This window comes from Chlorocebus sabaeus, chromosome 13 (genome assembly GCF_047675955.1).
Source record: "Chlorocebus sabaeus isolate Y175 chromosome 13, mChlSab1.0.hap1, whole genome shotgun sequence".
Classification (NCBI taxonomy): domain Eukaryota; kingdom Metazoa; phylum Chordata; class Mammalia; order Primates; family Cercopithecidae; genus Chlorocebus; species Chlorocebus sabaeus.
The window spans coordinates 1,034,661-1,050,474 of NC_132916.1; the positions used below are offsets into that span (position 1 = coordinate 1,034,661).

At 40.6% G+C, this 15,814-nt stretch overlaps 1 protein-coding gene across 7 annotated transcripts in view; it reads left to right on the forward strand.

The window, feature by feature from the left end:
- The window catches only part of WDR27 (WD repeat domain 27), a 246,079-nt gene that overhangs the window by 83,072 nt on the left and 147,193 nt on the right, over positions 1-15,814 (forward strand). For 6 of the 7 annotated variants that reach the window (XM_073022250.1, XM_038001231.2, XM_038001226.2 and 3 more), the window contains one exon: positions 7,148-7,245. The exons of the other annotated variant lie outside the window; for it this stretch is intronic. In XM_073022250.1, coding sequence (XP_072878351.1) covers positions 7,148-7,245 — 98 coding nt within the window. The remainder of the gene's footprint in view (positions 1-7,147; positions 7,246-15,814) is intronic. 7 annotated transcript variants of the gene reach the window in all.

A 15,814-nucleotide genomic window follows, 5' to 3' on the forward strand; every position in this document is an offset into this window, starting at 1 on the left:
CCAGGGCTTCCAGGTCTTGAGTAGATAAGAGGCAAAAGGCTACATTATTTTGAGTCCCTGATCAGCCTTCCACTGAATACACAATTTAGTCTGGCTCAGTGAATCATCATTTTTACATAAACAATAGGGGAGGGGAAGCAATCAGATCTGCATATGTCTCAGGGAAGCCTCAGAGGGATGTCTGAGTTCTGTCTGTCCTTTACCCACAAGGAATTTCCTGGTGGGCAAATTGGGAGGGAGGTCTGTAGCTTCTTATCTTTGTAGCTATCTTATTTAGGAATGGAATGGGAGGCAGGTTCCCCTGAGGCAGTTCCCAGCTTGACTTTTCCCTTGGCTTAGTGATTTGGGGGTCCCAAGATTCATTTTCTTGTCCCATTCCTGATGGACATCTGGACAAACTGGCTGCCTGAGACAGCATCCCTGCAGGTAAGCTGTGTCCTAAAAGGGTGAGGACTAAGCTCTGATTAAGGGGTCTGGGGAGTCATGCTCTACAAACCATGACTTCTCATCAGATGGGTTTTATTTAACCCTATATATCATGACTGACTTTCCACCCTGACTCTGGCATAACAAGACAAGGAAGAAAATCAAAATATTTTACTCCAAAACGTGTCTTTGCCATATCTTGAAACGGCCCTGCAAATCTGTGCTTTGTGGGGGAAAATGTGCATCTGGGAAGAATCTCTGCTCACATAGCTAGATTTCTTTCTTCCAGGCCCTCCCAATCCTAAAGAGATTAAGACTCTAGCACCTTTTAAAGGTCTGAATAGAAAACATTTGCCACCTATTGTCTCTAAGGGCAGCCACTATAAGATTCAAAACAACCTTGGTCTCCACAATCTGTATCTTAACCCAAACATTTCCTTTCTATTGAACCCAGGTCTTAAGACAAACTCAACCAATTGTCAACCAGAAAATGTTGACTTTTACCTAGAGCCTGGAAGCCCCCACTTTGAGTTTTCCTGCCTTTCCCAGGTGGGAAACCAACGTATTTCTGAAATGTGTTTGATTAATGTCTCATGGCTCCCTAAAATGTATGAAACCAAGCTGCGCCCGACCACCTTGGCCACATGGTCTGAGGATCTCCTGGGGGCTGTGACATGGGCCATGGTCACTCGTACTTGGCCCAGAATAAATTTCTTTCAATATTTTACACAGTTTTACTCTTTCTGTTGAGGTGCATAGGATATTTCATTCCAAGTGCTATGGTGAAAACTTTTTACAAATTGGCCTTGTGAAGAACCATAGTTGTGTAGATGCGCCTCGCTTTGTTCCTGGAATGACATAGTGTCCATCTAATTTCCCAATTCAAGGAGAGTTCCTCTCTTTTAAAATCTTAGCTTTTTGTTTTAGTGTCTTTGTTTTAGGAAACTGCTTAAAATGTCTACATTTTGTCACAGCTTGAGCAGTGACTATACAGTAGCCTGAATCTTCTCAAATCTATGTGGTCTTTCAGTAAGGATTGTAATATTTTGTGAATCATTGTGGTGTACTCTTGGATGAGAGGTGTTATATTAAGAAAAATAGTTCTGAGGTTTTTTATGGGAAAATTAGAGGTTTTACTTCCTGAAAATAACTATCTGAATGGTATCTGATGGAATGAAAGGGAAAGAGTATAAGGTTACAGAGGTTTACACTATGTTTTAATAGCTTTTTTAAAAAAACTTGTCTTACATTTTTGTTCAGTTGCACAATGTACATCAAACTAACCACAGCCATGTGGGGGCTGCCACTCACGAACTGTCATCCTGCAAGTCCAAATACAGGAGAAGCAGAAATTATCATTGGCCCAAATGCTGTATTTCCAGTAAAATATAAAATAGGGCATTTCTAATTTCTTCTAAGCTTAGTAACCAGCTCAGCCATATTAGTCATGCATCAATAATGGGTTTTTTATTTTTTTTGCAGTCATCCTAGTGCACTACCATTAAAATGATCTGAGAAATTACTCCTATAGTTATCTTAATCCTGTTGGACAAATGGAATTTTAAATTCATTTTAGTATTGTATTAAGAGTGCCAAATACATCAAAAAGTAATGGTCATTTTTTCCTATTTTATGTGTTATATTATTAAATGGCTCATTTAAAAATGAAAATACATAAGTGTTTTATGATTTATTGATATCCTTAAAGTCATAGCAGGTGTAGATACTTTATGTATTTTTAAAACTTGACAGGATACTTACTCTTTGCCTGCCTCTGAATAAAATATGTACTATTTTGTGATGTAAATACATAATACTAGACAGCTAATTTGAATTAAAAACAATGTGTACAAGTTTAAACAGCTTTTTTAATGAAATAATTTTATTACACATGATTCTAGATTTCAGGAATAGTCACTTACATTATTTTGCTTTATTAGTTTTAGATCTTGCTGCATTTTTTCAAAAGACATGAAATGATTATTGATACAGAGAAAACCCTACCCACATCCCTCCCTTTTCTTCTTCTCTGATAACCACTACTGAATTTCGTGTGGGTCTTTCCCTGGCACCCATTCGAAAGCAATGATACAGGAGTTAAGAAGAAATTACTTAGGCAGATAATGAGGTTACGGGAATCCTCCCTAAGGGTTTCCTGTTAATGAAAGCAGCCCTAAATCATTTTCTTTTCTAACAGAGAACAGGCTGTAAAACCGAGCTGCAGACATAGACAAACAAGCCAGAAGCTTGTACAGGCGGATGCCGGCGGTTGTGCCAGTAGGAAAAGGCTAGGTGGGAATAGACATGTTCAAAATGGTGGCTCCATCTTCTCTTTTCTGCCAGCCACGTGTACAGTAAGGAGCAGGCATGATGGCGCTGGCCAAGCAGAAAGTCCATTTGCCTAATAAGATTAGGGTGGGGCGGCTGGGCGCAGTGGCTCACGCCTGTAATCCCAGCACTTTGGGACGCCGAGGTGGGCGGATCACCTGAGGTCAGGAGTTCGAGACCAGCCTGGCCAACATGGTGAAACCCAGTTTTTACCAAAAATACAAAAATTAGCCTGGCGTGGTGGCATGCCCCGTAATCCCAGCTACTGGGGAGGCTGAGGCAGGAGAGTTGCTTGAACTGGGGAGGAGAAGGTTGCAGTGAGCTTAGATCATGCCATTGCGCTCCAGCCATGAACAACAAGGGTGAAATTCCATCTGAAAAAAAAGATTAGGGTGGGACAACCAGCCTTCCCTGCCTACCATGTAAAAGTCACACTTGATGGAACCAGTCTGTGGGCCCTCCATATATCAGCCACCGCCTCCTCAAGCCTGCCTGTAAAATCTGGCACAGTCTACCACAGGCTGGCTTTTCTCTTTGGGACACCTCTCTCTCTTTCTTTTTATTTGGCCTATGAAACCTTTACTCCTAAACTTGCTGCTGGTTTGTGTCTGTGTCTTTAATCTTGGTGCTAGGCAACAAACCCTGGGTATTGATCCCAGACAAGGACGCTGCTTCAGCAGTGTTGTGCATTGTTAAGCCTAGTGCTAGCCTCTACTAGCTTCTTACACGTGGTCTCCCTGTTGCTTGATTTTTCATGCTGACATTGCACTTTACCAGCTTGGGCATGCACTATTTTTATTATCTTGGCACTAAATATTTTCTTCATGTTTATTATGATGTTTTCCAACCCAAGCTTTTGATGGATGCTTTTAGATTTCCACGAGTTAATTTTTGGTCATCCTTTTTGTTATTGGTTTCTAATTTTACAGCATTGTGTTCACAGCATGAACTCTCCATATATAGTATGGATTTTCTTGGTATCTTTGAGATTTTTTATCTATTGAGAAGCTGGACTCTATGGTTTGTTTTTAATATTACATAGGTTTGTGAGAAAAATGTGGTTTTGCTGACGATTTGGTACGTTTGCCCAGACATTCATTGACTCACCCTTGTTAGTTGTGTTTAAATTGTTCGGGTCTTCCTATTTTCTTGTTGCTTGATTTTTTTAATTACTGAGAGATGTGTTAAAATCTATAATTATGGTTGTAATCTTGTCAGTTTCTTCTTTTTTTTTTTGAGACAGAGTCTTGCTCTGTCACCAGGCTGGAGTACAGTGGCATGGTCTTGGCTCACTGCAACCTCCGCCTCCTGGGTTCAAGCGATTCTCCTGCCTCAGCCTCCTGAGTAGCTGGGATTACGGGCGCACACCACCACACCCAGCTAATTTTTGTACTTTTAGTAGAGACAGACAGAGTTTCACCACATTGGCCAGGATGGTCTCCATCTCTTGACCTCATGATCTGCCCACCTTGGCCTCCCAAAGTGTTGAGATTACACCATGCCACCATGCCCAGCTAGTTTCTTCTTGTGCTTCTGTTGACTTTTGCTTTGTGTATTTGAAGGGCATGTTATTAGGGATATTTAAGTTTATCCTTCTTATATTTTCATGTGCAGTTATTTCTTTTATCATTTTCTTGGAGAAACTGTTTCTAATGAGGCTTTCTTTACCTTTTATCTGGTTTGTTTGTTTGTTTGTTTGTTTTTCTAGTGCTTATATCATCTTGCCTCCTTAGAGTTCTCATGTGCTGGTTGAGCCCCACCTTTCACTTTCAACTTTTTTTTTTTTAATTAGGTTTTCAGAATTTTTCTTAAAATGCAGCCTAAGTTCCTTATAGATGCTGGATATTAGATCTTTATTAGATGCATAGTTTGCACATATTTTCTCCCATTCTGTAGGTTGTCTGTTTACTCTGTTGATACTTTATTTTGCTGTGCAGAAGCTCTAAAGTTTAAATAGATCCCACTTGTCAATTTTTGCTTTTGTTGCAATTGCTTTTCGTGTCTTTGTCATGAAATCTTTGCCAGTTACTGTGTCTAGGATGGTATTGCCTAGGTTGTCTTCCAGGGTTTTTATAGTTTTGGGTTTTACATTTAAGTCTGTAATCCATCTTGAGTTGATTTTTGTATATGGTGTGAGGAAGGGGTCCAGTTTCAACCTTCTGCGTGTATAGCCAGTTATCCCAGCACCATTTATTGAACAGGGAGCCCTTTCCCCATTGCTTGTTTTTGTCGGCTTTGTTGAATATCAGATGGTCATAAGTATGTGGCTTTATCATCAATACTGTGCTATTTTGAGCTAAATGATGAGAACTCATGAACACAAAGAAGGGAACAACAGACACTGGGGTCTACTTGAGGGTGGAGGATGGGAGGAGGGAGAGGAGCAGAAAACATAGCTGTTGGTACCAGGCTAAGTATCTGGGTGATGACATAATCTGTACAACAAACCCCTGTGCCACAACTTTACCTAATAACAAACTTGCACATGTACCCCTGAACCTGAAATAAAAGTGAAATAATAACAATAATGATAATAATGAAATCCAGCCTAATATTATCTCTCTTTTCCTTGTTGAGTTTAGTCTGTTTGCAGTTATGATTATTCATATATTTGGTATCATTTTGTGCTTCCTCTTCCACATTTTTTATTTCTTCGCTTTCTACTAATCCTGAATTTTCTTTGGTTCTTTATTTCTTCTTCCTCACCCTCTATTGGATTGAACACATTTTTTAAAAGTTTACCTTTTCTCTTGAAAGGTTTGGTCATTACATATTGTTTCTATTCTGTTCAGTTTTTCACTTTTTTTTTTTTGACACGGAGTCTCATTGTGTTGCCCAGGCTGGAGTGCAGTGGCGCTATCTTGGCTCACTGCAAGCTCTGCCTCCCAAGAGAATGGTTCACGCCATTCTCTTGCCTCAGCCTCCCAAGTCGCTGGGACTACAGGCACCTGCCACCATGCCTGGCTAATTTTTTTTGTATTTTCAGTAGAGACGGGGTTTCACTGTGTTAGCCAGGATGGTCTCGATCTCCTGACCTCGTGATCAGCCCGCCTCGGCCTCCCAAAGTACTGGGATTACAGGTGTGAGCCACAGAACCTGGCCCAGTTTTTTACTCTTTAGCCTATGTATACTAGCAACTGCTGTCAGGTGTTGTCAGTGCCATTATCTTCTCTGTCTTTTCGTTAAACTAAGCCTACATTTTCTTCTTTTTATGCTGAAAGTACCTCATGTAACACCAGCATTCAGTAGATGATCTGTAAATATCTGTTGAATGCCTGCTCAATTATTAGGGTGAATTACTATTTTAAAATACGTATTACAGCTTTGTTTCTTTTCTTTTCTTTTTTTTTTTTTTTCTTGAGATGGAGTCTCACTCTGTCTCCCAGGCTGGAGTGCAGTGATGCAATCTTGGCTCACTGTAACTTTCACCTCCCGAGTTGAAGTGATTTCTCCGCCTCAGTCTCCCAAGTAGCTGGGATTACAGGCACACACCACCATGCCTGGCTAAATTTTTGTATTTTTATAGAGACGGATTTCACCATGTTGGCCAGGCTAGTCTCAAATTTTCCTGACCTCAGATGATCTGCCCGCCTTGGCCTCCCAAAGTACTGGGATTACAGGTGTGAGCCACTGCACCTGGCCTTGAATTATTATTAGTTTGTTATTACTGAACTTAGTGAGCCTTTATTTTCTGTTTGCAAATGAAGGATGACTTGTAGGCACATCTATCCTTCATGAAATTTGTCTTAATATTTTATTATTCTTGACCTAGAAGAAGGATGGAGATCATTGTTTATCACAATGTGTTTAGGTGATGTCTTGTGCCAAATGGTTCTGTAGATGGAGTTCAGTTCGGTTCCACTTAGTGAGAATTGCTTCTGATAGCAGCACAGGAAAAGAGGAGCGAGTCAGAGTCAGGGCGGGACTCGACACCCTGTGGGAGCTCACCCACATCGTCATCGCAGGAGCCTACTCAGTGTAGTTTAGCGGTTGATAATTGGCAGATAAAGAACTCACCTTAACTTTAAGTGCTTCGTTGAGGGGCGTCTTTCAGATGATTTATTGAATATGGCTTATGGTCTATACTCTGAACATGAATTTTGGTGTGTTACTATCTTGGTCTTTTGATCTTTGACCATTTGGTACTTGTGTAACTCTTAGTGGCATTACACATAAAGAGAACCCACATCAATAATTCTCTAGGTCAAAATATACCCTCATTAACTACTTTATTTAGAAGTTTTTGGAGTCCAATTCTGAAATTGTTACAAATAAGAAAAAAACTTTGTGTTAATATCTTACTTGAGAATCAGCTATTATGAGATATCATTAGCATAACGCTTATTAACTCAACCTTTGAAAGTACATCTTGATTTCCGCCTTACAATTATAGGGTTCATCGTTTACAACCCAACAGCCTCAGGCTTATAACCTCTTCCTGACCACGGCCATTGGTGATGGGATGAGACTGTGGGACCTGAGAACCCTGAGGTAAGGCTGTCCTGTGCCCTGCACTGTGGGGGTGGGGAGCTCAAGAGATGTAAGCCCAATCTGATTTCTTTTCCAAATGTGATGAGGTTGTGGTTAATCTGTGTACACTGATTATTCTAAGACTGATTTATGCACAGAAAAGGTAGCTCTAACTTTGGAAGGGTGAAGCACTAGGTGCTGGTCTCTCTGCTATATATGGCTTAGGAGAGTAATCCCAGGCCCCTCCTGTGGGTCAGCGATGTTGAGGGAGACATTGGAATCTCCTAAACCACAGTTACCATCTGGTGTGATTACTGCTCTCTCTCCCAAGTGTGTTCCCATCTCCTTTGGGTGCCACCCACGAGGCGCCGAGCACCCCTGTAATGCAGGGCCAGCGGTGCCTGACTCTCCTTTTCCTACCTCCTCAGGTCACAGGTGGGAGAGCATTTCCTTAGATATACTATCGTTAAGTAAATTACTTCTCATTTCACGTCATGTATATTTTAGATGCTTTGGTAGACTTTGAAAATACGTTTTATAAAAGTTAGAAAGCACCTTAGTTTTACAGCAAAATATTTACAGATCTTTTAGGATGGGAATTCTTGATATAACTATGTTTGTTGTTTATTTTTGAATGCAATAGTAAAACTTATAGGCAGGTTTGTTGACTATTATTATTTCAGATTCGTGATGAGAATCTGTATGAGCAATCATGTTGCACGTGAGGACTTCTTAACCAATGACTGACCTTATCACATTGCTGGTGGCATAAGATTATGATGGAGCTGAAAAATTCTTTTTGTTTAGTATTTGCTTTATTACTTTTTATCATGATTTTAGAGTGCATTCCTTCTACTTATAAAAAAAATTAACTATAAAGCAGTCTCAGGCAGGTCCTGCAGGAGGTGTCCTGAAGAAGACATTGCTTTTTAAATTTTATTTTAGACAGTCTCACTCTGTCACCCAGGCTGGAGTGCAGTGTTACATGATCTCAGCTCACTGCAACCTCCCCATCCCAGCACCCTACCCCCGAGCTCAAGGGATTGTCTTGTCTAACCCTCCTGAGCTGCTGGGTTTACAGGCAGAAATGCCACCATGCCCAGCTCATTTTTTGTTTGTTTGATTTTTTTGAGATGGAGTCTTGCTCTGTCACCCAGGTTGGAGTGCAGAGATGGAGTCTTGCTCTGTCACCCAGGTTGGAGTGCAGTGGCATAATCTCAGCTCACTGCAACCTCTGCCTCCCGGGTTCAAGCCATTCTCGTGCCTCAGCCTCCCATGTAGCTGGGACTATAGGCATGCACCATAACACCCAGCTAACTTTTGTATTTTTAGTAGAGACGGGTTTTCACCATGTTGGCTAGGTTGGTCTTGAACTCCTGACCTCAAGTGATCCACCCGCCTCAGCCTCCCAAATTGCTGGGATTACAGGTGTGAGCCACTGCACCCAGCCAAAACATTGTTATCCCAGGGAGATGACAGCTCCATGCATGTCACTGCCCCTGAAGACCTTCCAGTGGGACAAGATGTGGAGGGGAAGACAGTGATGTTGATGATCCTGACTCCATGCAGGCCTAGGCTAATGTGTGTGTTTATGTCTTAGTTTTTAACAAAAATGTTTAAAAAGTAAAAAAAGTTCAAAATAGAAAAAAGCATGTAGAATAAGAATATAAAGAAATAAAATATTTTTGTACAGCTGTACAATGCATTTGTGTTTTAAGCTAAGTGATACTAGCTTTGGGAGGCAGAGGTAGGTGGATCACCTGAGGTCAGGAGTTCGAGACCAGCCTGGGCAACATGATGAAACCCCTCTCTACTAAAAATACAATAATTATCCAGGTGTGGTGGTGTGCACCTGTAATCCCATCTACCCAGGAGGATGAGTCAGTAGAATCACATGAACCTGGGAGGCAGAGGTTGCAGTGAGCCAAAATTGCACCACTGCACTCCAGCCTGGCTGACAGAGTGAGACTCTGTCTCCAAAAAAAAAAACAGTTTATAAAGTAAAAAAGTTACAGTAAACTAATGTTAATTTATTACTGAGGAAATAAAAAATTTTTAAAATAAATTTGGTGTAGCCTAAGTGTCCAGTGTTTATAATGTCTATAGCAGTTATGGTCATGCCCTTGACCTTCACATTCACTCACCTCTTGCTCAGTGACTTGCTCGGAGCAACTTCCAGTCCTGCAAGCTCCATTCATGGCAAGGACCCTATACAGGTGCACCCTTTTTAATCTTTTATGTTTTTTTTTTTTTTTTTTATCTCAATAGCTTTTGGGGTACAAGTGGCTTTTGGTTACATGAATGAATTGTATAGTAGTGAAGTCTAAGGTTTTAGTGCACCTGCCACCTGAGTCTATACATTGTACCGAATATGTCAATTTTTTATTCCTCACCCACCTGCCACCCTCCCCTTTGTGAGTCTCCAAAGTCAATCATGCCACTCTGTATGCCTTTGTGTACTCATGCTTAGCTCTCACGTATAAGTAAGAACATAAGATATTAGGTTTTTCATTTCTGAGTTACTTCACTTAAAATAATGGCCTCCAGCTCCACCTAAGGTGCTGTAAAAGACATTCTTCTGTTCTTTTTTATGGCTGAGTAGTAGTATTTCATGGTGTCTATATACCACTTTTTCTTATTTCACTCATTGGTTGATATGGTTTGGCTGTGTCCCCACCCAAATCTCATCTAGAATTGTACTCCTGTAATTCCCACGTGTTGTGGGAGGGACCCAGTGGGAGATAATTAAATCATGGGGGCAGTTTCCCCCATACTGTTCTGGTGGTAGTGAATAAGTCTCATGAGATCTGATGGTTTTGTCAGGGGTTTCTGCGTTTGTGTCTTCCTCATTCTCTCTTTGCCTGCTGCCATCCATGTAAGATGGGATTTGCCCCTCCTTGCCTTCCACCATGATTGTGAGGCTTCCCCAGCCACATGGAACTGTAGTCCAGTTAAATCTCTTTCTTTTGTAAATTGCCCAGTCTCGGGTATGTCTTTATCAGCAGCACAAAAACAGACTAATACAGTTAATCGGTACCAGTAGAGTGGGATACCGCTGAGAAGATACCCAAAAATGTGGAAGCGACTTTGGAACTGGGTAACAGACAGAAGCTGGAACAGTTGGGAGGGCTCAGAGGACAGGGAAATGTGGGAAAGTTTGGAAGTTCTTAGAGACTTGTTGAATGGCTTTGCCCAAAATGCTGATAGCGATACAGACAATAAGGTCCAGGCTGAGGTGGTCTCAGACAGAGATGAGGGACTTGTTAGGAACTGGAGCAAAGGTGACTTTTGTTATGTTTTAGGAAAGAGACTGATGGCATTTTGCCCTTGCCCTAGAGATTTGTGGAACTTTGAACTTGAGAGAGATGTTTTAGGTTATCTAGTGGAAGAAATTTCTTAGCAGCAAAATGTTTAAGAGGTGACTCGGGTGCTGTTAAAGGCATTCAGTTTTAAAAGAGAAACGGCATAAAAGTTTGAAAAATTTTCAGCCTGACAATGCAATAGAAAAGAAAAATCCCATTTTCTGAGGAGAAATTCAAACTGGCTACAGAAATTTGCATACGTAATGAGGAGCCAAATGTTAATCCCCAAGACAATGGAAAAATGTCTCCAGGACATGTCAGAGGTGCTCATGGCAGCCCTTCCCATCACAGACCCAGAGGTCTGAGAGGAAAAAGTGGTTTCATGGGTCTGGCCCAGGATCCCTGAGCTGTATGCAGCCTAGGGACTTGGTGCCCTGTGTCCCAGCCGCTCCAGCCATGGCTGAAAGGGGCCAACGTAGAGCTCATGCCGTGGCTTCAGAGGGTGCAAGCCCCAAGCCTTGGCAGCTTCCGTGTGGTGTTGAGCCTGCAGGTGCACAGAAGTCAAGAATTGAGGTTTGGGAACCTCTGCCTAGATTTCAGAAGATGTATGGAAATGCCTGGATGCCCAGGCAGATGTTTTCTGCAGGGATGGGACTCCCTTGGAGAACCTCTGCTAGGCCAGTGCAAAGGGAAAATGTGGGGTCAGAGCCCCCACACAGAGTCCCTACTGGGGCACTGCCGAGTGGAGCTGTGAGAAGAGGGCCAAAGTCCTCCAAACCCCAGAATGGTAGATCCACCGACAGCTTGCACTGTGTGCCTGGAAAACCTGCAGACACTCAACACCAGCCTGTGAAAGCAGCTTGGATGGAGGTCATACTCCACAAAGCCACAGGGACAAAGCTGCCCACAATCATGGAACCCAGCTCTTACATCAGTGTGGCCTGGATGTGAGACTTGGGGTCAAAGGAGATAATTTTAGAGCTTTAAGATTTGACTGCCCCACTGGATTTCAGACTTGCATGGGGCCTCTAGCCCCTTCGTTTTGGCCAGTTTCTCCTGTTTAGAACAGCTGTATTTACCCAATACCTGTACCCCCATTGTATCTAGAAAGTAACTAGCTTGCTTTTGATTTTACGGGCTCATAGACAGAAGGGACTTGGCTTGTCTCAGATGAGACTTTGGACTGTACACTTTTGGGTTAATGCTGACATGAGTTAAGACGTTGGGGGACTGTTGGGAAGGCATGGTTGGTTTTGAAATGTGAGGACATGAGATTTGGAGGGCCATGGGTGGAATGATATGGTTTGGCTGTGTCCCCACCCAAATCTCATCTTGAATTGAACTCCCATAATTCCCATGTGTTGTGGGAGCGACCTGGTTGGAAATAACTGAATCATGTGGGCAGTTTCCCCCATACTGTTCTTGTGGTAGTGAATAAGTCTCATGAGATCTGACAGTTTTATCAGGGGTTTCTTCCTCCTTCTGTCTTTGCTTGCTGCCATTCATGTAAGATGAGACTTGCCCCTCCTTGCCTTCCGCCATGATGGTGAGGCTTCCCCAGGCACGTGGAACTGTAAGTCCAATTAAACCTCTTTTTTTTTTTGTAAATTGCCCAGTCTAGGGTATATCTTTATCAGCAGCATGAAAATGGACTAATACATTGGTCGATGGGCACTTAGATTGGTTCCATATCTTTGCAATTGTGAATTGTACTGTAATAAACATACACACACAGTGTCTTTGGGATATAATGACTTATTTTCCTTTGGGTGGATACCCAGTAGTGAGATTGCTGGATTGTATGCCAGATCTGCTTTTAGTGCTTTAAGAAATCTATTTTTAGTTCCTTGGAAAACAATATGGAGATTTCATTTTTCTTTTATACCGTATTTTTACTGTGCCTTTTCTTTGTTTAGATACACACAGAATTACCATTGTGTTACAGTTGCTTAGTACAGTTGCATGCTATACATGTGTGTAGCCTAGCAGCAATAGCTTACACCACACAGCTTAGGTGCGTAGTAGGCGACATCATCTAGGTACGTGTAAGTATGCTCTGTGACACTCACACAGGGACAAAATTGCCTAACAACGTATTTCCCAGAATGTATCCCTGGCATTAAGTGATGCATGATTGTGTAGTTAACTCCTGACATCTTCTTAGTACTCAGCAAACAGCTAGCTATATCCATTTTCTAGTTATTATTGCTTATTTATATATTTTTTTATTTGTATATATTTAGGAGGTGCAAGTGTAATTTTGTTACATGGTCAGATTTGTAGTGGTGAAGTCAGGGCTTTTAAGGTATCCATCACCCAAATAATGTGCATTCTATCCATTAAATAATTTTTCTTCCTCCATCCCCTTCCCACCCTCTACCCTTCTGAGTCTCCACTGTCTATGGTTTCATACTCTATGTCCATGTGTACACATTATTTATCTCCCACACATAAGTGGGAACCTGTGGTATTTGTCATTCTGTTTCTGAGTTGTTTCACTTAAGATCATGCCCTCTACTTCCATCCATGTGCTGCAAAAGACATGATTTCATTTTTTCATGGCTGAATAATATTATATTATATATGTGTGTGTGTGTATACACACAAAATTTACTACATTTTCTTTATTCAGTCATCTGTTAATGGGCACTTAGATGTATTCCATATCTTTGGTATTGTAAATAGTGTTGCAATAAACATATGAGTGCATGTGTCTTTTTGAAATAATGATTTCGTTTTCTTTGGGTAGATACACAGTAGTGGGGTTTCTGAAATGAATGGTAGTTATATTTTTAGTCCTTGGAGAGATCTTCACATTGTTTTGCATAGAGGTTGTACTAATTTACATTCCCATCAGCAGTGTATAAACTTTCCCTTTTCTCTACATCCTTGCCAGCATCTGTTACTTTTTGCCTTTTTAGTAATAACCATTCTGACTGGTGTAAGATGAAATCTCATTGTGATTTTAATTTGAATTTCTCTGATGATTAACGATGTTGAGCATTTTTCATATGCTTGCTGGCCATTTGTATATCCTCTTTTCAAACGCTTTTATACTGTTGGTGGGAATGTACCTTCGTTCAACCATTGTGGAAGACAATGCGGCATTTCCTCAAAGACCTAGAACCAGAAATATCATGTGACCCGGCATTCCCATTACTGGGTATATACCCAAAGGAATATAAATCATTCTATTATAAAGATATATGCATGCATATGTTCATTGCAGCACTATTCACAATAGCAAACACATGGAATCAACCCAGATGCCCATCAATGATAGACAGGATAAAGAAAATGTGGTACACGCATGTTCTCACTCGTAGGTGGGAACTGAACAATGAGATCACTTGGACTCGGGAAGGGGAACATCACACACCGGGGCCTATCATGGGGAGGGGGGAGGGGGGAGGGATTGCATTGGGAGTTATACCTGATGTAAATGACGAGTTGATGGGTGCAGCACACCAACATGGCACAAGTATACATATGTAGCAAACCTGCACGTTGTGCACATGTACCCTACAACTTGAAGTTTAATAATAATAAATAAATTAAAAAAAAAAAAAAGAAAGAAAATGTGGTACATATACACAATGGAATACTAGGCAGCCTAGTATTGGAATACTAGGAATAAGATCATGTTTTTTTGCAGGTACATGGATGGAGCTGGAAGCCATTATTCTCAGCAAACTAACACAGGAACATAAAACCAAACACTGCACGTTCTCACTTATAAGTGGGAGCTGAACAGTGAGAACACATGGACACAGGGAGGGGAACAGCACACACTGGGGCCTGTCAGGGGGGTGTGGAGAGGAAGAGCATCAGGATAAATACCTAATGCTTGTGGGGCTTAATACGTAGGTGATGGGTTGATCTGTGCAGCAAACCACCATAGCACATGTTTATCTGTGTAACAAACCTGCACATCCTGCACATGTATCACGGAACTTTAAATAAAGTAAAAATATCTATTCATGTCCTTTGCCCACTTTTTAATGGAATTATTTGTGGTATTTTTTGTTGAGTCGTTTGAGTTCCTTGTAAATTTTGGATATTAGTCCCCTGTAAAATGCAGTTTTCAAGTTTTCCCCCATTCTGCAGGTTTTCCATTAACTCTGTTGGTTATTTATTTTTCTGTGCAGACTATTTTTGTTTAATTAAGTCATATTTGTCTATTTTTGTTTTTGTTGCCTCTGGTTTTGAGTTCTTAGTCATGAATTCTTTGCCTAGACCGACGTCTGGAAGGGTTTTTTTCTAGATTTTCTTTTAGTATTTTCATAGTTTCAGGTTTTACACTTAAGTCTTTAATCCACCTTGAGTTTATTTTTGTATATGGGGTCCAATTTCATTCTTTTGCCTATAGCTATCCAGTTTTTCAGCGCTATTTATTTAAAAGGGTGTCCTTTCCCCATTGTTGATTTTGTCAGTTTTCAAAGATCAGTTGACTATAAATATGTAGTTTTATTTCTGAGTTCTGGGTTCTGTTCCATTGGTTTATATGTCTATTTTTATACCAGTACCATGTTGTTTTGGTTACTATAACCTTGTAGTATAGTTTGAAGTCAGGGAATGTGGTGCCTTCAGCTTCGTTCTTTTTATTTAGGATTACTTTGGCCATTTGGGCTCTTTTTTGGTTCCTTATGAAGTTTAGGGTTTTTTTTTTTTTAAATATATATAATATTGTGAAAAACAACATTGGTGTTTTGAAAGGCATTGCATTGTATCTATAGATTGCTTTGGGCAGTATGGTAATTTTAATCATATTAATTCTTCTGATCCATGAGCATAGGACATTTTTCTCTCTGTTTGTGTTATCTGTAGTTTCTTTCATTGGTGTTTTATCGTTTTCCCTATAGAGATCTTTTACCTCCTTGGTTAATTATATTCCTAGGTATTTCACTGTTTTTGTACCTATTGTAAATAGGACTAATGTCTGGTTCTCAGCTAAATCATTATTGATGTATAGAAATGCTACTGATTTTTACACATTGATTTCATATCCTAAAATTTTACTGAATTTATCAAATCTAAGAGTGTTTTTGGTGGAGTCTTTAGGTTTTTCTAGATATAAGATTATACTATCATTTGATGTCCTCTTTACCAATTTGGATGCTTCTTTTAAAAAAAAAAAAAAAGCAACTTTTTAACTTTTTTTTTTTTTTGCCTAATGGCTCTGGCTAGGACTTCTAGGACTATATTGAATAGAAATGGTGACAGTGGGCATCCTTGTCTTGTTCCAGTTCTTAGAGGACAGACTTTCAACTTTCCCCTATTCAGTATGA